We start from the raw sequence: 25,806 nt of genomic DNA, 5'->3' as shown, positions 1-25,806 counted from the left end.
AGAAAGAAAGAAAGAAAGAAAGAAAGAAAGAAAAAGAAAGAAAGAAAGAAAGAAAGAAAGAAAGAAAGAAAGAAAGAAAGAAAGAAAGAAAGAAAGAAAGAAAGAAAGAAAGAGAAAGAAAGAAAGAGAAAGGAAGAAAGATAGATAGATCCAGGTTAGAAGGATCTCTTGAAAGTCAAGGAAGTACATTTCAGTAATAACCAACAGAATCAAGACAGTTAGGAAGCTCAGTGGATAGAGAGCCAGGTCTGGAGTTGGTAGGTCCTGGGTTCAAATCTAATCTCAGACACTTCCTACTCAGAATAAGTCACTTAACCTCCACTGTCTAGCCCTTTAGAAAAGTTCTGCCTCAGAACTGATAGTAGGGTTTTAAAAAAATTAATCAACAAAATCTTGATTTCTTTGGAAAGAGATAGAAAACTCATGAACAATGTTTTAGCATGCAGGGGTTGTGACATACACCAATGATGCGATGGGACAGATTTAGTTTTTTAATAAGCACTCATTACTTCTACACACAAATAAATGCTCCCTTCCAAAAGTAGTCACCTTGGAAGGTAACACATTCCTGAAACATCTATTTTGCAATTACCTCACATTTGGAAGCTACTAAAAGTCACTTGAATTGAAGAAAGATGTGATTAATCAAGACAATACCATTTCTGGTCAAAAAATGAGATGTGGTCATACAGAGTAATGAGACTGCTTTTCTTGAGTGGCTCATCAACGAAGCTTGAAATAAAATTCCAAAAGAAGAGTTCCAAAAATATCTATATCTTGAGCAACAGCAACTCACTGAAACAAGTGTTGAACCATCCAAGGTGACTACTTGGAAAGACAAGACTTATCAGGATGAACACATTATGTTAGATTAAGAAAAAAGAACTTTTAATGACTTCCTAATCATATCCTATAAAAAGTAATATGAGAGGCAGCTAGGTGGCTCAGTGAATAGAGCCAGATCTAGAGATGGGAGGTCCTAGGTTCAAACCTGGCCTCAGATACTTAGTAGCTGGGGGACCTTGGGCAAGTCACTGAATCCTGTTTACTACGTTTTCCTCATCTATAAAATGAGCTAGAGAAGGAAATGGCAAACCACTCCAGTCTATCTCTGCCAAGAAAACACCAAATGAAGTCATGAAGAGTCAGGCATGGCTGAATAACAATTGAACAGGGGTATCTGAGTAGCACAGTGGATAGTATTAGGTCTAGAGTCTGGAGGACCTGAGATCAAATCTGTCCTTGGACATTTCCTTGCAAGTCACTTAACCTCTATTGCCTAGCCCTTACCACCCTTCTGCCTTAGAACTGATAGAGTATTAATTCTAAGATAGAAGAGGTGGGGCAGCTGGGTAGCTCAGTGGATTGAGAGCCAGGCCCAGAGACAGGAGGTCCTGGTTCAAATCTAGCCTCAGACACTTCCCAGCTGTGTGACCCTGGGCAAGTCACTTGACCCCCATTGCCAACCCTTACCTCTCTTCTGCCTCAGAACCAATACACAGTATTGATTCTAAGGCAGAAGGTAAGGGTTTAAAAAAAATAATATAGAAGAGGAGGGAAGGAGGGAGGGAAGCAAATGAACTTTTTGTTGTTCTTTTAAGGAAGTTTCCTCTCCTTTAAAGAATTTTAGAAGCTATGCAAACTGATTTTGTGTCCAGATTCAGAAAATGAATAAACATGCAGCTTCAATTTATTTTTAGCAATCTTTAAATCTTGGTTGTATACAAATGACTCTCAAATTTAATACAAAACCATGTTTGAGGGACAATCAAGTATTTTCATTAATCCGGCAAGTCAATTACATTTTTCCACCCAAGAGAAGTTATAGTCTTTCAAGCATATTCAATATTAATGAAAGATTTCCAAAGACATTATAAAGCATAGGAAATAATTACCCACCTATACTTTTCCCACTCAAACCATAACAACCTTGGAAAAAATATTACTTGTAGACTTTAAAAGTCTAAAAAGACACCTAAGATGGGACTTCTGCCTAGGAGAAATCCGTTTAGGATACTGGTGGACAGATCTGAAGCTCTAGTATTTACAATAACAGGAATAGAACTGAGAGAGAGAGAGAAGTGAAAAGCCTTGGCCAAATACTGAGTGCCAAAGCTTAAGAAAACATCCCCTCTTTTCAGTTAACAGAATATTCGACTATTTTCTAGGAGAAAGTGCTTTGGAAAGTGGTCTGTTTTGATTATTTATTGGAAAGTATCTCATGTTAAAACAAAATGTATTATTCTTTTTTTAAAGGAGTTATATTGTGTCCTTTTAGTTTTTCCCTTTGGATGGAGAATTATGGAAAGAATCACAAAGAACAAGAGACCCAAGTTCATTTTTTTTTTCTTGTGGCAGAAGAACCCAAAGAGGAGTGGTTCAATGCATCCATGATATGTTTGAGTGTATCAGCAGTCAGCTTATCCAGCCTATGAAGTCCGGGGGGGAAAATCACTCCCAAACCTCTTCATCAATATTCCAGATCATTCACATATGGATTAAAAAAAACAACAAACATGCTATGAAATCTAAGATTTATGAAAATTGGATTCAACAATTGAAGAGGGGATTTAAATTTTTACTTCACAAATCTCATTACACCAACTGTTAGAACTATTGGAAAGGATCCATAACGATTCACAAGTTTTGCCTTACCATTCACTCTGGAATGATGTTCAACTCTTCAAATGGCTGAAGAATATCTATTGCCCAGTTTATGACACTCAGTTGGACAATTTACTAAATATGCCAATCAGAAGGTATATATCTAGGGTAGAGAGTACAAATGGACAATGAATAGGGCAAGGAGGAGACTAGACTGGATTGACTTCAAGAAATTATAAAATATGTTTAATGACTCTAAATTTCTCTCAGGATAAAAGATGAACTTAAAAAAAAAACCTCTTACTTTCAATCTTAGAATCAACATTGTATGTTGGTTCCAAGGCAGAAAAAAATAGTTAAGAGCTAGGCAATGGGGGTTAAGTGACTTGCCTGGAGTCACACAGCTAGGAAGGGTCTGAGGCCACATTTGAACCCAAGTCTCCCAGCTCCAGGCCTGCTCTCAATCCACTGAGCTGTCCCCTGAAGACTTTTAAAATAACAATATTCTACTGGTGTTTTTATTGTGGGGTGTCAAGGCACAGATCAATGTTTCCAAATGTACAAGAATATTACAAAGAAGTCAGTGGAGATAAAGGATAAGTGTGAGTAGGCAGCAATAAACAACTATTAAGGAATTTTTAGGGGAAAGTGGAAGAAGTGCTATCACAGAATGGGAAGGGAAGAATAGCCTGGTCTAGTGGCCAAGGATGTTAGGTAGGTAGACTGAATCCTCCCTTAGACCTTTAATTAAGTCAAGAGAAGGTAAAGAATGCCTGCAGGACCTTGGGGAACCCCAGCAGCAAGCTTATAAGGAGACATGAATGAGTTGTACAATGTGGGCAGGCACAGAGGAGTTGATGAAGTCTACATCAATGGAGAAACCATCCGAATGAATGAAATCACACACACACAAAAAGAAGAGCTTTCTCCTGAGCAAAGGAAGAATATGGTATTCTGAACGACCTTACACAAAGGAGAAATTTTAAGTAGTCTCTTATAACATAGGAAGTAAGATGTAGGAGAAGAACAATATACACCCAAAAGTTTACTAATGTAGATGAAAACACCAAAAGGCTTCAAGATTCAGATTAACTGCAATGAAAACTTCTATTCTCCCCTCTCTCCTATTGAGGAAGGGTTGGAAAACCATGGATACCGAATGTCACAGATACTGTGAGAAATGGCAGTTTTCTCCATTGATTTTCTTTACCTCTCTCGGTTATAAGAGAGCATGTTGGGAGATGGGAGCAGGGGAAGTATGCGGAGAAGTGAAATGTTAAAAATGAAGCAGAACTGGGGTAGGTTAAGTGATGAAGTGGATAAAGCCAGGCCCGAAGTCAGGAAGATCTGAGCTCAGATCTGACCTTAGACATGTAACAATGCAGGAAAACATTCATATTCCATGAGAAAAAGATACACTTTTTAAGTTTTCAAAGACAGAATTTATCCTTTATTCAAAAATAGGAATTATCCTTTCCTAAATGCTGATTTTTCCTAGGCAGGTTTTCAGTTCTTCTGGATAACTATCCAATGATTTGTTTTTAATGTTTCAAAATGTTGGACTTTTTAATTTCCTAATGGGTCAATTCGAAAGTTGCTAGTACAAGATATAAATTCATTTTTAACTGCTTCAGACTATGGTGACATGAATAAAAGTCTTGATCGTGGCACTTGAGTCTAATATCATAGCAAACCAAGAAGTTAGTGAACAGCTAAAAGTGAAGCAGCTCCATTATTCGTATACAAAAATGTCAATACAACCTGGCTTAAATAGTCAATGTCCTAACCAGGTACAACCAAAACTAGGTATGCTGTAGGTATACGGTTCAAGTGCAAAAGCTAGAAAGTAATTTCAACTTATTAAAAGAAGGGTTGATGACAATGTTTTGATCTTTATGGGGAGGGGGTGGTCCAAAGGATATTGCTAAAAGAAATGAGTATAATAATTTTTCTTAGAACAAGAATCAGTGTGAGAAAAGCCTGTTTCATCCCTTGATTCTTCCAAGAGCAGTTATATTTAATTTAGGAAGAATACTAGAAGCAAGAGGTTTCAGTATAAATGACTACCATTCCCTCTCTATATTGGGCCATATAGGTAGGTAAATTAGCTTTCTTGGGACTCAGTTTCCTGATCTGTAATCTCTAAGGTCCCTGGGGACTCCAAAATTCTCCAGGACTATTACAATGCCTAGAAGGTTGGCTGTAGATTCTATATTCTACTTTTTTTTTAAGAGGCAAATTAAAAACAACAACAAAAAAAGGAGCTACTCTCTGAGATTAAAACTATACTAAGACTTTTGAAACACAACATGTTTTCAAAGTAAAATGTCAAGGGGGCAGCTGGGTAGCTCAGTGGATTGAGAGCCAGGCCTAGAGACGGGAGGTCCTAGGTTCAAATCTGGCCTCAGACACTTCCCAGCTGTGTGACCCTGGGCAAGTCACTTGACCCCCATTGCCCACCCTTACCAATCTTCCACCTATGAGCCAATACACAGAAGTTAAGGGTTTAAAAAAAAAAACAATCATCAAAGTAAAAGGTCAAAGGATTAAAGCCACGCTCATTTTGGGGGCTACACATTATGATTGTTTTTCACTAATCATGTGCTATATGACATATGATATATAGAATAATGTGCCATAAAAATGGCCAACAGAACAGGGAAAAGGAAGTATTTCTACAAAAATGATTTATAGCAGCCCTTCTTCTTGTGGCAAAGAATGGGGAAATGGTGAGTTGTCCATCAATTGGGTAGCGTATGATTGTAATAGTATACTATTGTGCCATAAGAAATGACAAACCTGGAAAGACATATATGAACTGATAAATAATCAAGTGAGCAGAATCAGAAGAACTGGGTAAACAGTAATAGCAATAATGTAATAAGGAACTTCCGGGACAAAATGGAGAACATCTTGCCTCCTACTTATGTACAGCAATGATCAACTGGGAATGACTTCTCAGAAATTAAAGGATCCAAGACAACTCCAAGACACTCATGACAAAAAAGGCTCTCCACTGCCACAGACGACACTGATAGAGAAGTGATAGTGAACCTCTTAGAGACTGCGTGCCATGCAGCACACTGTTGGTGATACCAAAGACTTAGAAGCAAGAAGCATATTGTTTTGAAGGATGGCTAAATAAATTATGATCAATAAATGGAATATTTTTGTGCTTGTAAGAAACTACAATTAGGATATGATTATGAAGCATAGAAAAATTTGCGTGATCTGACACACACACACAATAAAAACAAACCATATGATTCCAACAACACAAATGGAAGGAACAACCCCAAAACAATCAGAAGTGAACATTGAAAAAGGACAAACATTGCTTTGAGAAGAGAGAAGCCATTCCCATTCCTACTTCTCTGCAGAGGTGAGAAGTCTACAGGTGTACTACTGTGCAAATCCTTCTCCAATTTTTTTTTTACATTGATCAATTTTTGCTAAACGTTTTTCTCTTTTTATTCTTTTCCTTAAAAAATATTAGTTGCTGGCAGCAGCTGGCTCAGTGGATTGAATCAGGCCCAGAGATGGAGGTCCTGGGTTCAAATCTGGCCTCAGATACATCCTAGCTGTGTGACCCTGGGCAAATCATTTAACTCCCATTGCCTAGCCCTTACCACTCTTCTGCCTTGGAACCAATACACAGTGTTGATTCTAAGACAGAAGGTGAGGGTTTTAACAACAAAAAAATTCATTGCTGTATGAGCTGGCTCTCTGGAAGTGGGGTGTGAGGAGGGATTAATGAGAAAAAACTTGTAGTGTATCACTAGGCATATAGGTATATTAAGTATATAATTATACTAAGTAGTGATACTAAGTGTATCACTAAAACTTTCTTTAAAAAAAAAAAGAAAGTAATAAGGGGGGAAGGAAAATGACTAATAATTGGGGAAAGGTCTCTTGAAGAAAGCCTTTGAAGGAAACTAGAGATGCCTAGAGGATATGAAAGAAAGGCTACAGAAAGCACATAGATGGAAAAGTCATATCTAGAATAGAGAAGGGGCAAATAGATTACTTTGGCTAAAGTAGGGTATGAAAGGGGGAGTGATGTAAAAACAATGTACAAAAACAAGTTCTAGGCAGCTTGTAAGATTTTTAAATACTAAAGAGAGCTGCTCCTTGCTTCTTAAGCAAGATAAAATGTGGTCAGACTCAGGCTTTAGAAATATCATTTTGGCAGATAGATTAGAAAGGGGAGAAGTCTGATATAGGAAGAACAATTGAGAGGCTATAGTAATATCACCAGAAGTGATAAAGATCTAAACTAGCATGTTGTGGTGGAGAAAAGGAGATAGACAGGAGATATTGTCCTTATAGAAAGTCTTCAAACCTTGGCAACCAACTGGATGGGACGGATGGGAGGGAAGAGGTAGAAGAACAGATAACTCTTTGTTTCCAAACCTGGGTAACTCAGAATCATGGTGATCTTGAAAGAGAGGAAGGGCCAATTAGGCAGCATAGTAGATACTGCGTCAGGTCTGGAATCAAGAGGACCTGGGTTTAAATCTGATCTCAGAAACTTCCTAGCTGTGGGACCCTAAAAGTCACTTAACCCCCATTGTCTAACCTTTGCCACTCTTCTATCTTAGAAATGAAACTAAGACAGAAGGTAAATGTTTAAAAAAAGAAAAGAAAGAAAGAAAGAAAGAAAGAAAGAAAGAAAGAAAGAAAGAAAGAAAGAAAGAAAGAGAGAAAGAGAGAAGCCAGGATTAGTATGTTTAGGAGGGAAGAGTTTGGGTTTTGGACATACCTATGGGAAATCTAAATGGAAGATATAATCTCCAAGGAGTATCTTTTTTCATATGTAATGAAATCATCATTACCATCATTATCTTATGAATATTCTGTATTCAGTGTCATCAAAATCATTAGTTATAGATTGGAAATTTCAATAGTAACTAGACATCATAATTACCTTTCAGAGAGTACAGTTGGACAGTCCCTATACTAAAGATGTTCTGTGTTCTCCCCTCAGGCTTTTGGAATACCAGTTCCTTTTAAGTCTCAAGTGGAGAAGACTTTTGCTGGTTGCTCAGCACTCTTTCTGCTTCATCCCTTCCCAATACAATCACTTTATATTTACTTTGTAAGTGCTCAGAATTTATTTACTTGTGTAAATGTCCTATCCCCTCAACAAAATAAAAACTCCTAGAGCAGGAATTATTTCCTTTGTTTTTTATCTCTTGGGGAATCGAACATAGTTCGTTGAACATCGGTGTAAGTACTCAATGCTTTACGAAATGAAATTTAGCATTTTTTTATTCATTTCAATAATGCTCTTCTACGGTACATTGATAGAACCCCATTGGGAAGAATGGACCAGGATAAAACAAGGAGAGGCTGTCATCTACTTTGGTAGAATAAAAAGAAAGGCTGATGTAGCTGCAGATTAAAGGTACCAAATGTAAATTTAAAGGTTACACAAATCTCCCATGTAGGATCAAAAAATAAAAAGATCAAGAATGATTCTTTGGAATGGCTCTCTTGGAGAGAGGAAGAGGAATAATAAAGGGGGAAACTATTGATGATGTAAAAACAAAAAATTATCCCAATTCTAAGTTTAAAAATAGCGAATATCTTGGGGGCAGCTGGGTAGCTCAGTGGATTGAGAGTCAGGCCTAGAGACGGGAGGTCCTAGGTTCAAATCTGGCCTCAGACACTTCCCAGCTGTGTGACCCTGGGCAAGTCACTTGACCCCCATTGCCTACCCTTACCACTCTTCTGCCTTGGAGCCAATACACAGTACTGACTCCAAGACGGAAGGTAAGGGTTAAAAAAAAAAAAAAAAAAAAAAAAAAAATAGCGAATATCTTTAGCAGATTCAACCAACCTCAGCTATTTACAACATTCATTTCTCAAGATAAGCCTTCATTCCCCATATAAATCAGTAAAAGCTAATTTCATGAATTTCAAACTAAGGAATGCATGAAGTTATAAACTGCCTATAGAAATCAGCTTCTCAGAAGTGGCAGAGTTGAAGCTTCCTCATCAATAACTTGGATTCTGTAGTTGCTACCAAATGACGAGGTTACCTTGTATAACTGGATGTTTGTTGTTCACTGGAAATGTGGATAGTAACTCCTCCCCTCCCCCATTTTTTGGTACTGTATGAGTCAGTGATTAATACTTAGTACTTTTGAGCCAATTAAATTTATTCTAATATGGGGTTAAAAAAATCAAAATGAGAGGAAGCTATCAGTTCTGACTAGGATGCTTGAGTCAGGGAGGGCTACAAATAGAAGCAATGGAATTCTTGGGATCATATATCTCAGGATCAGATTTTGGAGGTGAAAGGTACCTTAGAAGCCATTGAATCCAACTCCATTTTACAGATGGGGACATCGAGGCCCAGAGTTTGCAACTTGCCCATTAATCACATAGCCAGAAATGATCAAAGGTAGGATTTTTTTTTAACCCTTACCCACTACCTTGGAATCAATATTGTGTATTGGTTCCAAGGCAGAAGAACAGTAAGGGCTAGGCAATTGGGGTCAAGTGACTTGCCAAGGATCAAACAGCTGGGAAGGCCTGAATCTCTACCCACTGAGCCACTTAGCGGCCACAGAGGTATGACTTTAATAATACAAGTCTAGACATTATACTGTTGGGTCCCAAACTTTTTGATTTCATAACCTAACATTTTTAAAAACTGAGGACCCTCCCCTCCACAAAGAACCTTTGTTTAAATGGGGTGTAGCTATCCATATTAAATATCCATATAAAATATCCTCTATTAAAAATTAAACTATCAGTACTATCATAAAAAATAGCTTTGATTCCCAGCTGTGTGACCCTGGGCAAGTCACTTGACCCCCATTGCCCACCCTTACCACTCTTCCACCTAGGAGCCAATACACAGAAATTAGGGGTTTAAAAAAATAAAATTAAATTAAAAAAAATAAAATAAAAAATAGCTTTGACCTCAAAGGTCCCCTGAAAAATCTCAGGGATCCCCCAAAGTATCCAGATGATATCTGAGAATCCTTATTCAGCTGAAAACAAAGTAAAAGTAGCCCATTCCCTGGGTAATCTCAGCCAAGACCCAAATCTCTCAGTCTCAGTTTCCCCATTTATAAAATAAAGTTGGGGGGGGGGGTGACTATATGAACTCTAAAGTGCCTCTCAGCTTAAATTCTATTATCCTATGATGCTGGTCCCTCTGTGGCACACAGAGCAGGACAAACCAAACTGGGTTCACTTTTCAGTAGCAATTTGGAAAAAGGATGTTAGCAGGAGAACATGTGCCTTAGTTATAAAGATCTGTTTGGGCTCCATGAGCTACATGTAAATTAATTATCAGGTGATGGTCAGCATAAATGGAGGCTCCCTGATGTGCCTGTATAGAATTGCTCGTTGCTCTGCAGTGTTAACAGTCTAGGTGTGTGCCCCATCAGCCACTGAGTGGAAGGGATATAATTCCAACCCCATTTGGATAATAAATAATCCAGAGGGGTTACTGGCAGTCACTAAGGTTATTATTGGAATGAAGCAAGGACGGAGACAAGCAGCCAATACTGGGGTCTCTACTTGTCTACCAATCTATACGTGCATTTGTCGTACTGAGAACTGGGTGATAAGCTAAACGAGCAAAAATGAAAATGACAGAAACAGATAATAAAGTCCTTGAGAGCAGCAACTGCCTTATTCCATCCCTGGCTTCCTACTGTTTTTCTCATCTAGTTAATGAGGAAGTGAGATGGCCCTGGAGGTTCCTTCTATCTCTCCATCTACGATCCTCTGACCTTTCTGAGCCTCTGAACCAGATGAGTTTTCTCATCTGCAAAATGAGGAGGTCAGGCTAAAGAGTTTCTAAGGTCCCTTCCAGCTTTATCTCTGATCTTAGTGTATTTCTGAGTCTCAATCTCATGTGTCTGCAAAACAAGGCAGGTAGGGCTATATGGCCACAGAGCACCCCCTTACGTCTCTAAAACTATGAGCCTTGCCTACCAGATGGAAGTAGAGAGAATGCTGGACTGAGTTCAAATCCAGTTTCAAACACTTACCGCCTGGGTGACCCTAGGCAAGTCATTTGATCTGCCTACCTCAGTTTTTTGATCAGTAAAATGGGGGTGATAATAACAGTACCTTCCTCAAAATATTCTAGTGAAAATTAAATGAAATAGTACAAGAGAGTGCACTAAAACTAGATGGGTACAAAACACTTTTGTAAGCCTCAGAGCTAATATTATTATTACCTTATAATTAGTATTGAGAATCTATTGTGTTCTCAGCACTGTAGGGGGTGGAAATGAAAGTAGAAGGCTAGCTCCTGCCCTAAAGGAGCAGAATCTAACGGAGACAGGTCCAACGTGTAATAAACTGGGGGAAATCAATAAAAGCCAGCATGTGATACCTGTTTATTGCAGCCGATAATTGAAGGATCTGCATGCCCGATGAGTTTTAAGGCAAGATTAATTGATGGAGTAGGGTGGGTGGTTGGAAAGGACCATGAGTCCAAGTTCAGATCCAGAAACTAAATTTTTTTTAATCAGTTTAGCAGTTCATGCAAGCTAAGCAAGTTCATGAGAGACCGATTTTTAAAACAGGATGTGCTTATTAATTTACAAGGGGACACAGAAATGGCCTGAGAAACCAATCTCATACTGCCAGATTATCAGGGCAGGATATTGCCTCAGAGGGGATAAATTCTGCTCAAGAGACCAAAATATCAAAATAAGAAGATTTCTTAGTAATCTTAGAATTAGAACAAAGGGAATTGAATGTCCTTAAGGGATATTTCCATTAAGTTCAAGTACATTAATGAATGAATTTCTGTACTCTAGAAGTTTCTGTCTAAAATACTGATTTTTTTTAAATTATTGAAAAATCATATACCATGCCTCTCTCTTCCCTCTTTCTTGGATAGTGTTAGGAAATGCTTTCCAGTTCTTCATCTACAATTCTTTTTTTTTAAGTTGGGTTTTTTTAAAAACCCTTACCTTCTGCCTTGGAATCATTACTGTGTATTGGCTCCAAGGCAGAAGAGTGGTAAGGGTAGACAATGGGGGTTAAGTGACTTGCCCAGGGTCACACAGCTGGGAAGGATCTGAGGCCAGATTTGAACCTAGGATTTCTCATCTCTAGGCTTGCCTCTCAATCCACTGAGCTACCCAGCTGCCCCCTTTTTAAAGTATTTTTGATCAGTGATTAAACATCTGCCATTTTGCTTCCCTTTAATAAATATGCTACAATTTCCAATATAGTCTACAAATAAACTTAGATTACATTATCAGAACACTCTAGTTCTTGGTTTCTGGACATACTCTAGTCAGCGTTATATTACATTAGTCTAGTCAGCGTTATATTACAAATTATAAATTTTCTCTTATAAGGGATAACTTCTATATAGCTGCTGACTTATCTGATCTCCTGTGTTACTTGAGGAAAATGAGGTAAAGGTCTTGCCTAAGGACCCATGGGTAATAATAAGCATTTATCTAGCAGTTTAAGTGTTGCAAAGTGTTTTACAAATATTATCTCCTTTTACTTTCATAGCAACTTTGGGAGATGATATCATCATCATTGTCTCCATTTTACAGAAGAGGAAACTGAGGCACTTAATCGGTTAAGTGACTTGCCCTAGGCTCACACAGCTAGAAAGGGTTTAAAGTAGGATTCAAACTCAGGTGTTCCTGACTCCAGGTCCAATACTCTTATCTACAGTACCATCTACCACTGAAGTAAGCAAATCAGAGAAAAAAGATCAAAGGCTCATCATAGGTCTAGAGGTGGAAGGAACATCAGAGAACATCTAATCTACTTCCTTCATTTCACACATAAGGATAGCTAAGACCCAAAAGGGAGCAGTTTTTTGCCCAAGATCAGATTAGTAGTGAAACAGAGAGGATTTGAACCCAGGTTCCCATTCCAAAGTCAATGTCTTTCTGCTTGGTAGATCAAATAGAATTCATTTGCCAGACAGTGTTACCCCAATGATCAGCAAGCACTGAATAATAATTCACTCCTTAACTTTGCCTGTTCCCCATTCAATGGGAACATAGCAACAAAGAATATAGAGTCAACTTTTGCAAAGTGACTAGTTCAGAGTGATGGAAAAATAGGAAAGAGCCCATAAATTTATATTGTGTTTATTTTATATATATTATATTAGAAATAAAAAATAAAGTCTTCAAGAACTTGTAAATCAGAAACTTAATTAAAGTTTGCATTCAGTTTTTGAGAACTTGAAAGAGGAAGAAGTGTGATGAAATGAATAAAAATATGGTCTTGGAGTTAGGAAGACCTAAATTCAAATGCCACACCCTCTCCATCCCCTAAAGCAAGTGTCTAACCCCTTAAGTCATAAATACAAGTGGCCAGCTTTCTTCTAGAATTAAAAAGGAGACAAACATCTACTTATAAAATTTTCTTTATAAAATACTTATTAATTTAGGGAAGAGGGGGCATCTGGGTAGCTCAGTGGATTGAGAGTCAGGCCTAGAGACAAGAGGTCCTGTGTTCAAATCTGACCTCAGACACTTCCCAGCTGTGTGACCCTGGGCAAGTCCCTTGACCCCCATTGCCTAGCCCTACTGCTCTTCTGCCTTGGAGCCAATACACAGTATTAGTTCTAAGACAGAAGAGAAGGGTTTTAAAAAATCTTTCTAAGCATTTTTTAATATCCATCACTCATGATGGAATGGTTGAATGGTTGAAGACATTTATAAGACCAGAGAATAAGCACATTTTTTCAGTTGTCCTGAAAGCGGCATTGTTGTGGTGTCTTTCCTGATCTCAGCTACCAGCCAGCAATGAGAGAGATGAGCAGGGGTCAGATTGCAGTTCCCAAATGTTCGATATACTAGAACAATTTAAGAACTCATAGCAGAAGTACCAAGAAGAGGGTGGGAGAGGGGCACTTTCTAAAGAGTTTTCCTCATTTAAAGTGACTTCAAATAGTTGCTAGGCACAAGGTCCAGGTAACTAGCACAGAATAAGCTCTATGAGAGCAAAGACTGTTTTAGTTCGGCTTGAGGTTTTTCTGTTGTTGTTTTTATATATACCTCTGGGACCATGCCTTGCACAACGTAGGTGTTTAATAAATGCTTGTCGAATTGAAATTAAGGTGCTAGCTTTCCCAAAGCTTAAGCTATGCCACAGGGGAATGTTCAAAAAAGCATGGCTTCCCCCTTACTGTGAAGTGTTCAAGGAAAAGAAGGAAGGAAGGAAACAAGCATTTATTAAGTGTCTACTGTGTGCCAGGGAGGCTAGCAGAGGTGGTGAAATGATGAGTCCCAGGCTTGGAGTCAAGAAGATTCCTCTTCCTGAGTTCAAAATTTGCTAGCTGTGTGACCCTGGGCAAGTCACTTAACCTTATTTGCCTTAGTTTCATCTGTCAAATGAGCTAGAGAAGGAAATGGCAAAGCACTCTAGTACCTTTGTCAAGAAAACCCCAAATGGGGTCACAAAGAGTGGAGCACAACTGAAATGACTAAAAAACACTTGCAAGGCACTGTGCTAAGTGCTTTACAAATATTGTCTCATTCAATCCTCGTAATAGCCAAGGCAAGTAGAACTACTATTATCACAATTTTATAGTTAAAGGAATTGAAGTAGAAAGAAGTTAAGTGACTTGGCCAGAGTCACATAGCTAGTAAGTATCTGGGGGCTTGATTTGAACTCAGGATTGCCTAACTCCAGGTACAATGCTCGAACCACTGAGCCACCCACTGTGACTAGGTTGAATGATAATTTTCCAGTTTGTTGGAGTTGGGGATTTTGATGAAGATATAGTCTGGATTTAAGTGGGAGTTAAGGTCCCTTCCAACTCTGAAATTCCATTATTGTGTCCTTGGGCAAGAGTTCAAAAAATCCTAGATTTAAAACTAGAAGTCTGTCCCATCCAACTCTCTCATTTTATAGATGATGAAACCAGTTTCAGTTCAATGACATATTTAAAGTTGACAGAATCAGAGGCAGAAATTGAACTCCGATTCTTTGATTCCCCAAAGTCAAGACTTTTTCTACATAGTATTTTATCAACATTCTCATTTCGTTATTCTAATTGATATCAGTGCTTAAAATATACCAACTAAGCATTTGGAAGAACCACATTTAATCAATGGGATTTTTTCCCCCCTTTTATACTTTAGTATTACTGGCTTCCCTCTTTGAAACGAGGTCATTTGGGTCCTTGGTTTGTTTGCTTTTCTCCCAAGAAAACAAATTAGTAAATCATTTAAGGGCTCAAGTAAAAATACGCAAAATGGTCTATGTTTAGAGGAATGGTAGCTATGAGGATGGGGCACTGAGGTCAGGAGAATGATCCCCAGGAGTCTAACACTGAAAACAACAGTGGCGTGGGGAGCTGGGAGGAGGGGATGGGTGAAAATGGCAAAACAATTACATTACATAACTCTGCTTTGTCACTTCAAGAGTCCTAACTGAATTCAAAATTGGAAGCGGCATGTGACAAGTTTGTCTAGAGACCCATCTTCTTTGGAAAAGGAGATTCCCACCACAAAGAATACCTCGGTAGGACACTCAAAGAAGGCTTCATTTTAACCTTCAAAGAGAACGACTGAGTGATGAGTGCTGAATTTCCTAGGTGCCATTTGCAAAAACAAAACAAAATAAAATCCGAGCAGGTAAATGGCTATTTACAAAATGCCTGTCCCAACCACAGATTCGAATATCACCAAGTAAATCTTGGGATATACGGTTCAAATTTACAAGAAGGAGAGAGGATATGGGAGAAAGAAAAAGAAAAATGAAAAATCTCCACCTTTCATATTTATCCATAATCCTAACCTTCCTTCCCCAGCCAAAAAAAAAAATCCTTTAATAAGTAGCATAATATAATGTTTCATCTCTATTTCCTGGCCCACCTTGGGCCCAATGCTGACAAGCGGCACGCTACCTCGGAGAGGTATATGGAGTATGACTAATCCATGGATGGAATGTAATCTGTCTAATCAAGAATGACCATGCCACCACCTGGTACATTTAGCCCGATGCCCCAACCAATCCTCAGGTTTTTTCTTCTTAATTCTAGTAATGTTTTAGCAGCAAGTTTAAGTGTCTTTTACCAGGAAAATAACCTTTGTTCTTCTGGCACTTTGTCTAATCGTTTTATGTAGTCTATATATGTTTTTATAGGGAGAGGAACTAAAGCAATCCATTCAAAATGAATCTCTAACATCAAAGGAAAAAGGTTGAAGGGACTAGAGTCTGGTTTCATTCTTCTAGCCAGTAACCTTAGTGTCTGTGTCTGTATCTTAACTCTCCTATTCACAGGTCCAATTTTCTCCAGCTCTGAATCATTAATAGTTTCTCTCCTGACTCATCACATAGAAAGGTAGACAGTCTGGAAAATAATGGCCATACCAAAAGGTGTTGTGGGTGGTTTTTTTTTTTTAATCTATTTGGATTTATAGGACCTACTAAGGAGCGCTGATGCCACAACTGCTTGGAAAACACCTTCTCTAAGTGTCTGAGTTCTAGCTTCTCCATCATTTTGCCTCTGGACTGAGCACTTTCTAGAAAAAATAGGCAGCCTGCTTATTTTGCAGATAATAAACAACCTAAGTAATCAAAAAGGAAAACAAGGATTTGCTTCACAATCCATAGAAATAAAAAGAGAAGGAAATAAGCCCTCGTCCAACAAATGAGAATTAAAGGATCAGGGGTGGCAAGAAAGTTAATATTGTCGGTAAAAATGAAAGTTGGAGATTTTTCTTCCCCACTCCCATCCCCATATCCTTCTGCCCTCCATTGGCTCTCCCCCTCTCGTTTATCATAAATGGACATCTCTCAGAGAGAGAGGTAGGGGTCTGGGAAATTGTGTTGAGTCTTGACCCACACTGGCTGTGCAACTGAGCAAATCACTCAAATTCTCACTGCTCTAAGCAACTCTCTAGGACTAACAATTATAGAGAAGGAGCTGGCCTGAATTGGTAGAGAGACTTTCCTTACTTGGGAGTGCCCCAAGTGAATGAAATCTCATGTTCAGTCTCTAGCCAGGATATGGTAATAGTCCATTCTCCAAGGCCATATGTAAGATAAAGCCTCAACTTTTGATTTCCTTCCTAAAAGAGGTTCTCGAATCTTTAGGTCTCCAAATCCCTTCATGCCTTTAAAAATTAATGAGCACCCAGGGGCAACTGCATAGCACAGTGGATAGCATGCCAGGCCTGGAGTTAGCAGTTCAAATCTGGCCTTAGAGACTTCCTAACTGTGCAACTCCAATGTGTCAATAAACCCCAACTGCCTAGCCCTTGCATCGTTTTTTGGCCATGGAACTCATTTGATTCTAAGACAGAAAGTAAGCTATTTTTAAAAAATTTAACAAGGACCGCAAACAACTTTTGTGGGGTTTATCAAGCACTAATAATTACTATATCAGAAATTAAAAGTGGTAAGCTTTTAAAATCTTTAGTAATTTGCTTAAAAATAAATTCTTTATGTTAATACAAACACTTTTCTTTAAACCCTTACCTTCTGTCTTGAAGTCAATACTGTGTATTTATTCAAAGGCAGAAGAGTGGTAAGGACTAGGCAAAGGTAAGGGCTAGTGACTTGCCCAGGGTCACAGTAGGAAGTGTCTGGTGCCAGATTTGAACCCAGAACTTCTCATCTTCAGGTCTGGCTCTCTATCTACTGAGCCACCCAGCTGCCTCTTAACATAAACGTTTTTAAGAAAATATAACTATATTATCCAAAATAAAAAAGTTAGTCATAAGAGTGGCATTGTTTGATATGTTTTTGTGAATTTGTTTAATGTCTGGGTTTGGATTCTGTTCTGCTTCTTCATTCAATTTATTGTAAGATGCTGTTTTGAAGTATATGAAGAAAATCTGGCTTCACACAGATACATAGTTGGAAAAGGGAGAAGCATTTTTACAGGCAAAGAGCATCTTAACATTATTATGAAAAGTTTTGACCTCAAACACCCCATTGCCTGGGTCTCATGGACCTCAAGGGGTTCAAGGACTTTATCTTGAAACAACTGCTACAGTGAAGAAATTCCTTTTACCGGTGTCGGTGGGCCCCTTCTGTACAAATATAGTCTTAGAGAGTTGCTTGGAGCACAAATAGATCAGTCACCTTGTCCAGATGTCTCACAGTCAGTCTATGTGAGGAGTCTTAACTCACTAAGCCAAATTGTCTAAATATGATTTAGTCTTTAATTTACTAATTATTGTCCTTTTCTGTAGCTTCACTGTCTTTTTTTCTCATTCAGCTCTTTATAATTAATCAACAAGTATTTATTAAACAACTACATATAAAGAATAAAACTAGTCCTGCTCACCGAAGAATGTCCATTCTAATGGCGGGGATAACAAGGATGTGTAAAAGTATGTACCTAATAATCATATCCTATTGCTTGCCTTTTCAAACAATGGAGGAGGGCTGGGAAAGAAAGATAATTTGTAACGCAGCTTTTAAAAAAATGGATGTCAGCAATTTTTTAATGTGGTTGGGAAATACTTAACAAAATATATGAAATATGCTGAAAGAAAAAAAATAATATATACCAAAACATAAAGTTAGTAACTACAAATATATACAAAGTGGTCAAATGCTAGATAGTTTTTGAAGATGGGCATTAAAGGTTGGGGTGAGGGTGTTCAAGAAGACTTCATGCAAAAAGTAATGCCCAACCTCCATCTTAATGAGAGAGATTCTATGAGGCAGAGGCTAAGGGAGGAGTGCATTCCAGGCATGGGGAGGAAGGGGAGAGCCAGTTACAAAGCCCCAGAAATGGAAAGCAGAATGTCCTGTGTGAGGAAAAGAAAAAAGGCCAGGGTCTTGGCTGGATCACAAGAGAAAGGAAGAGTAATGCCCAATGAGGCTGCAAAAATAGGCTGGGGCCAATAAAAGTTGTAAAGAGCTTTAAAAAACTGAAACTTGGGAGTTTATATTTTATTCAAGCAAGGTAAGGCAGCCACTGGAATTGGTTGTGGAGGGGGGGAACAAATGGTCAGATCTGTGTTTAAGAAAAATTATTTTGGCAGGAGGCTTGAAGCCATGAGACCAACTCGGAAGCTCTTGCAACAATCAGGGTGAAAGCGATCTGGGCCTGACATATGGTGGTCCCTGTGTGAGTGGAGAAAAGAGGTTGAAATGGAAAAGATGCTATGATGGTAGAAATAAACAAGATTTGGCAACTGATTGGATATAGTGGGAGAATTCATTGGTAAACGTTAGAGTTTAAGATGTTTCTGTGATATCTCGTTTGAAATATCCAGGAGGCAATTGAGACTGAAATGAGACTGGAGCTCAGGGAAGGAAACTGGAGCTGGACATGGAGATGGAGATCTAGGAATCATCTGTCCAGAGATACTAGTTAAACCAAGGGAGCTATTGAGGTTACAGAGAAAAAGGTTCAAGACAGAACCTCGGGGAACCTCCAGAATTTGGGAGATCATGATGGGGACAGCAAAGTTGACTGGAAAGGAATAGTCTATAGATAAGAAGGAAATCAAAACTGGCCTCAGATACTTCTTAGCTTTGTAACCCTGGTCAAATCATTTCACACTCCCTTGTAGCCCCCCACCATTGCCTATTGTAAGAAATAAAATGGATATAAAAGGATTTTTCACCCCTTACACTACCCCTTACTGCTGTTCTACCTTGGAACCAGTGCACACTATTACGATTCTAAGATGGAAAGTAAGAGCTTTTTTAAAAAGGAGGAGGAAAGAGTACTATCACCAAAAACCCAGAGAGGAGAAAAGGTGTCAAATGGAGCTGAAGGGTGAAAGAAGGATTAGGATGGAGAGCTGGCAAATAAGAATATTAGTAATTCAGGGGATAGCAATTTCAATTAAGTAATGAGGTGGGAGGCACTGCAAAGAGTGGAGAGAGAGCGAGAGCAGAGGAAATAGAGAAAGTGAGTATTGACAGCTTTTCCCAAGGTGTTTAGTTGAAAAAGAGAGGAGATACACAATGATAGGTTGAGGGGATGATGGTGTCTGGTGAAGGTTTTTTAAAAGGAGGGAAAAGATAGGCATGTTTGAAAACACCATGAAGGAACCAAATGATTGAGAGATCAAAGGTTCCAGATAGCTGGTGAGGGTGGGGTAAAGGCTGGCTAAGAATGCAATCTGTAGGTAAAGATGGGAGGGCTTGGGATCAAGTTGGCATTAACAAAAAGGGCAGGGGCAGTGAGTTAGAATAGTTGATGGATAAAGGCACAAGGCCTGGATTCAGGAGAATCTGGGTTCAAATTTTACCTCAGACACTTTTTAGCTGTGTCACCATGGACAAGTCACTTAACCTCAGTTGCCTAGCACTTCTGCTTTAGAATCAACTTAGTGTCATTGATCTAAAACAGAAGGTAAGAGTAAAAAAAGAAGGGCAAACTTCTTGGTTAAGCTGGCAGAAAAGGAAATAAGTGGGAGTTGCTTTCAAGGGGTTTTGAGATAACAAGAAAAGAAGAGACAGCTCACATCGGAATGCCTTCTCTTTTTTTCCCCCAGTTTAAATAAGGGTCCTTAGCTGAGAAGAGAAGGTATGTGGAGCTAAAGGAAGAAAGAATGTCTCAAATAGCTTCCCTGGGCAGTGAAATATAAATCTGTCTAATCTGATCTAGATCCTCCAAATCGTTTCTGATTAAAACCTTAAAAGGGTCATAAAGAGGAAGTTAGAAACTAAAAAGATCCTGAGAAATGAAGGCTCCTAAATCTCATTTCTCCTCACACCTGTGAGCTGACTTTCCCTTCTCTACAAGTGCCTGAGAGTCAGAAGAACTGGGTTCTAGTCTCTGTTCTACTACTAGCAACTTGGCACCGGACAGGTCACAATCTCTTGGAAATTCAGTATCCTCACCTATAAAATGATGGGCTTAAATTAAATCACCTCTAAAGCTGACTAAGCTCTAAGGACCAAAATCCTACAATATTCTAGAGGCTGTAATATAATTTTTATAAGGAATAATATTATGAATTACATCATTAAATCAAGAATCAGTTCAAATACCAGCTTTGCTACTTACTACCAGTAACACTAGGCAAACCTCAACCTCTTTGTACCTTGGATTCCCAATCTGTAAAGTGGGGTTTATTAACGTGGAATCTAGAAGCCCCCAAAACTTGTAGCCTAGAAATATTTAATGAACCCCAGTTTACTTAGACTGACGCGCTGCCTACTGTGCCAAAGAGTCACTAGGCTTGGGCTTGGCCTTTCCTTGGGAAGGAAATCTCACGTTTTGGGGCCAAGCCTGGAGCTGTCACCTTTAAGCTAAGTAAACTGGGGTTCATTAAATCTTTCTAGGCTACAAGTTTGGGGGCTTCTAGATTCTACGTCGACAGGTGTTTGGGCCTCTTTTCCCTTTTAAAACAATGATCTCTCTGGCCAGCTGTGTGACCCTGGGCAAGTCATTTAAACCCCATTGCCCAGCCCTTACCACTCTTCTACCTTGAAGCCAATATATAGTATTGGCTCAAGACAAAAGGTAAGGGTTTAAAAAAAAATAAAAAAAATAAAACAGTGATCCTATGAGTTTGTCTTTCTTCTTTTCAGATGCCCAATATGGCAACAGCTATATGTCAAAGAGGAATAAGATGTGCCTGTTTAAATCTTTCAAACATAAAAAGGCCCTCCTCCATATGCCTTTCAAAGCCCAATATAATTTCTCCCACCCCATAACTCACAACATCTCTGTGGTTTACGTGGCAAAAAATCATGTATTTCAAGCTGTGATGCTTCTTTGTATCACTGGTAGCTTTTCATAAGTTTAATCATTGTCTATCACTTCTCTCACTCCTGAAAGTTAGGAACCTGAAGAATCCGCTGCATCTTTCCTGTATCACTTAAGATTCCAAAATGTTGTACAATGACGGAAGAGGGAAAGAGTGATTGCTTAAAATGACTTCATAAGGAAGCATTACAAATTTAATATTGTTCATGTCTATGCAGGAGGAAGGAGGAGAGGAGATCCAGAAGCCAACTAGTAGAGTATCTCTCTCTAGGTCACTTCTTACATTAAAAAAGAAAAAAAAATATTCTTTTTGGGGAGTGGGAAGAGCCTAGATATGCTCTCAACTCATTGATACAGGCCAACTTCTAGTAAAGAAATTCCTTCCACTAAGCATGGCAGCTCTGAAACTCAGTCATCAAGTTGCCTGGGGGCACTGAGAAGTTAGGTGACTTTGGATACAAAACCATTACATGTTAGAGGCCAGGGGACAACCCTCATCTTCTTGACTCTTCAGGAAGTTTTTTATTCACTAGGCTTCAGTGACTCTTCCCAGGGTACCTCCCTACTAAACAAACACACGTGTGTGTGTGTGTGTGTGTGTGTGTGTGTGTGTGTGTACATATACACACCTGATTTTCATAAGTTGGAAGATGATAAATTATAAGGTTATCAAAAACCAAATGAACAACACAAAAGGTAGTCTTCATTCCTATGACTGTTTTGGTTATTTTAAGTTGTGTCTACTTTTCATGACCCCTTTTGAGGTTTTCTTAGTAGAGATACTGGAGTGGTTTACCATTTCCTTCTCCAGGTCATTTTACAGATGAAGAAACTGAGGCAAAAAAAGATTAAGTGATCTACTGTTTGGTGTGCGCATAGTCACATGGTTAGTAAATGTCTGAGGCCAGATTTGAACCCAGGAAGATGAATCTTCTTATCCCAGGCCCTGTGCTCTATCCACGGCACCACCTAGTTCTAGCCCTCAATTCTAACAGATCTTTGCCCTAATCACCAGATAATAATATTACTTTCTGATTCATCAGTTGAATGTGAGATTTTCCCTTGATAGGAATAAATGAAATAAATGTTTGCCCAACTAACTGTCTTCATCTGCCTAAAACCTTCCAGTTATATTCAGCTATCTTGTAGGCAGAAAACCAAGACAGGAGAAGAATCATAATAAATGTGTCACCAATCAGGCCCAAACTATATGCTAATTTAATCAACTGCAGGTGAGAAGCTGGTCTCAGACTGATAGACAACTAAATCTACTTTGGAATCTTAATCTAACTGATCTTGCAGATTTATAAAGCTTCAACTTGACAATTAAGGTGAGGGCGTAGATATTATAAATGCCTAGAGAACAAACTCAAGAAACTCTGCCCAAGTCCAGTGGAATGCTCCTTACTAAAACTTAACAAGGCAAACTAAGGAGAAAGAGAACCCATCTTCCAAGGGCAACAACCTCATTCAGGCCAAACATGTTACCTGAAAAGTTTGACTTTCATCTAGCAGTTTTTAAACTCTCAGTGATTCAACATGAAAAAAATGTTTTTTCTAAAAAGCAAACCACTATGAATTTTGGGAAGTGTTCAAGCCCTGTGCCTGCTAATTAGGCACTGTTTGAATAAAAAAAACACACACACACATTACGGTGTTGTACTTGTTGGGCCATATTATATGTAAAAGACAGAGCCCATGGTTACCACTGAAAGAAGGCAGCCTTCAATTCCTTATTCAATAAAACAGGGATCAAATTCCACAGACAAAAATGGTACCCTGGGTTGTTTGTTTTTAGAAGAAGATTAAATTTGGGAGTTAGCAACACCCAAACGGAAAACATTCCACAGTATTTAGATTCAATTGTACTTGGGGAGTCATCTACATTCCCAGCACTACATTCTCCAGCTAAGGGCATGGGTATTAACAAAAGATGTTTCTCAAGATCTCACGTGATACACCCTATTTGTTTCCCCCATTAAACATTGCTCTTCATATAAAAAAGAATGGTGCTTTAGGAAATTATTTCAGAAGAAACTTATATTGAAAAAGAAAGGCTAATATTAGCCAAGATACAGTAGTTCGGTTCAAGTCTCTCCAAAAGATGAAAAGTGAAAAAAGTCTGAAAATGAAGCAGGCCATTTTCATTTGAATCATCAGCTCCCCTTTATAAAAATAAAGTCGAGGAATGTAGTTTTCCTCAAGCCTTTTGTCTTCAGTTTCCCAATAATCTTTATATTTTTAACTCAAAAAAAAAAACCCTCGAAATTTGATTACCATTCTTATGAATTCCTTTTAAAGTAATTTAATGAATACCAGATCTTTTTGTGCAAGTAGCAGACCACAGTGGACAGTTTCAATGACTGATAAAAATATCTTTCTCCCTCCAAACACACAGAGAACTGCTCCGTTTTTTTCACTTGAGGAATTCCTCAGCGATTCAGAGCTGAGGTTTGCTCAGCCCTGCACCTTCATCTGCCACTAATGCAATCACCCAAAGAGCAATTTACAAAGTACTAAATCCTCAACATAGCTGTATAGTGAATGTCTAAGTGAGCAAAATGCCATAAAGGGGCAGGAGTAAACAGTGGAAAATATGATCCCAGAGATAAAGGGAGAAAAGATGAGGCTCCAAGAGTGAATCTCAACAAGTAGTTTAAATTCATCCCCCCCCCCCCATTCCCCAAAGGGGAGAGCCAAGCTTAGAGGGTGGAGACTGATCAGACAAAACTTTTTCTCCCACTTCTCCAATGGGAAGGTGCCTGATGCTTCCTGCTAGTCTGAGTCGTCTGAGTTGGGGAAAAAAACAAAACACAACCTCCAAATATTTGCCCCGAGCCTACCAAGAAGGTTTTCCAGTTAGTCAGTCTCAAGCAAATGCTTTTATTACTGCATTTTTTTAAGAGCCACCTTTTAGTGAGCAAAATCTGAGAGCTACTGTTTTACTCTGGCCTTAAACCCTTTTATTCTCAAAGCGATCGTCTTTAGTGGCACTAAAGTCAGGGATTTGCCTCCAGATGGCTGTGGACAGTAAATGGGGAGGCGGCGGGAGGGGAGAGATAGAAACTAGAAAATTCAAACAAAACTTCTCATAACAGCAGTGGCAGGCACCAGAGCCAAGCCAGAGCAGGGAAGAGGTTTGGTTTCTACCAACGTGTAGAAAGATCCCGGGTCAGCCAGATTATCTGGTGAGTGCCCCTAAACACGTGTTTCAAGGTTTCTGGAAACTTAAAACAATTCCAAGAGGCAATTTACTCTCCGGTGAACACCTCCCACTCCCTCCCAAAGCCCAGGAAGGTAGAGAGGAGAGAAGGGAGAGGAAGAAGGGAAAAAACTTTGGGCCCGCGAACTCCCGAGAGGGAGAGAAGGAGGAAGGGAGGGAGGAAAGGAGCCTGTGAAACCTGAGGAAGCCCTGGACGCTTCCTTTTCACCCCGGCTCACCTCTGCTGCAGGAATATTCACGACTCCCGTGGATCGCCTCTTCTCCCGCAGCTTCCTCTTTTCGATCTGGCCCTTGCCTTTCCTGGCACTAGGGCCCGAGCTCTTCCCTTTCTCCTTGGCACTGTCCCGGTCCTCCCCATCGCCCAAGGCCGGCTGTCCCCCGGGATCCGCGCCTGCTCGGCTCCCCGAGGGGGGGCCGTGGGATAAGGGGGGCGCCGCCGGAGCTGCCCCAGCAACCGAGCCACAGAGGGGATCCTCCTCGGCTCTCCGGGGGCCTGAGGGGGTTCGGGTCAGAGCTGCGCCCGAAGTGGAGGTGAGGGTGCAATTGACGCCCCCGGGGGCGGGGGCAGCAGGTGCCGGCGCGCTGGGGGGGTAGTTGTTGTTGAGCTCGTTGGCCAATGTACCAACTGAGGCGGTGGGAGCCCCCAACGCCCCAGCTAGGAACTTGGCGACCCCCTCGCTACCCACACCTCCTCCTCCCCCTATGCCCGCAGGGACAGCGGCCGGGCCCGGGGGATTTTGCTTGGCTCGCATCTTCTCCCTCTTCGCTTTCCATTCCTCCAGGAAGTCCGTGGTGGTGGTGGTAGTGGTGGTGGTAGTGGTGGTGCCGCTGCCCCCGCCACCGCCGCTGCCGCTGCTGCTGGTCCGGTAGCCACCAGTCGCCATATTCCCAGAGGGGACGGGTAAGCCCCTCTCCCCCCAGAGCCCACCCCCAGTCCTCGGCACCGCACCTCCTCCTTTTCCTCCTCCTCCCAGTCCCAGCAGCGGCACTCCCCTCCTTCCCGCGGCTATGGCTCAGAGCGCCAACCAGGTCCGGGGAGATCTAGAGGGGACGACCCCCGGGCGGGGGCGACCGCGCCACTCCCCCTGTAGGAAGAAACACAAAAGGGGAGGGGGAGAAAAGAGGGGCAAGAGGTGAGGGAAGGGGTGGCCGGCCCCACAGCACTCCCAGCCCCTCATACACACTGTCCCCTCATCATTGGCACACAACACCCCCACCGCTGACCACTGGAGCCAGCCTCCCCCGCCCCATACACACACCAGGGAGAACAATTTCCCAATCCCCAAATACAGCGAGTCCCTCTCTACCTCCCACAACTTTCAGC

General features: G+C 40.1%; 1 protein-coding gene across 1 annotated transcript in view; it reads right to left on the bottom strand.

Moving 5' to 3' along the window:
* Positions 1-25,366, bottom strand: part of PAWR (pro-apoptotic WT1 regulator) — a 138,442-nt gene extending 113,076 nt beyond the window's left edge. The window contains exon 1 of the mRNA XM_044679617.1: positions 24,701-25,366. Coding sequence (XP_044535552.1) covers positions 24,701-25,366 — 666 coding nt within the window. The remainder of the gene's footprint in view (positions 1-24,700) is intronic.
* Between the last annotated feature and the right edge of the window lie 440 nt (positions 25,367-25,806).

The sequence above is a fragment of the Gracilinanus agilis genome, chromosome 5, assembly GCF_016433145.1.
Source record: "Gracilinanus agilis isolate LMUSP501 chromosome 5, AgileGrace, whole genome shotgun sequence".
NCBI lineage: Eukaryota > Metazoa > Chordata > Mammalia > Didelphimorphia > Didelphidae > Gracilinanus > Gracilinanus agilis.
This window is presented reverse-complemented; position numbering and strand designations above follow the sequence as displayed.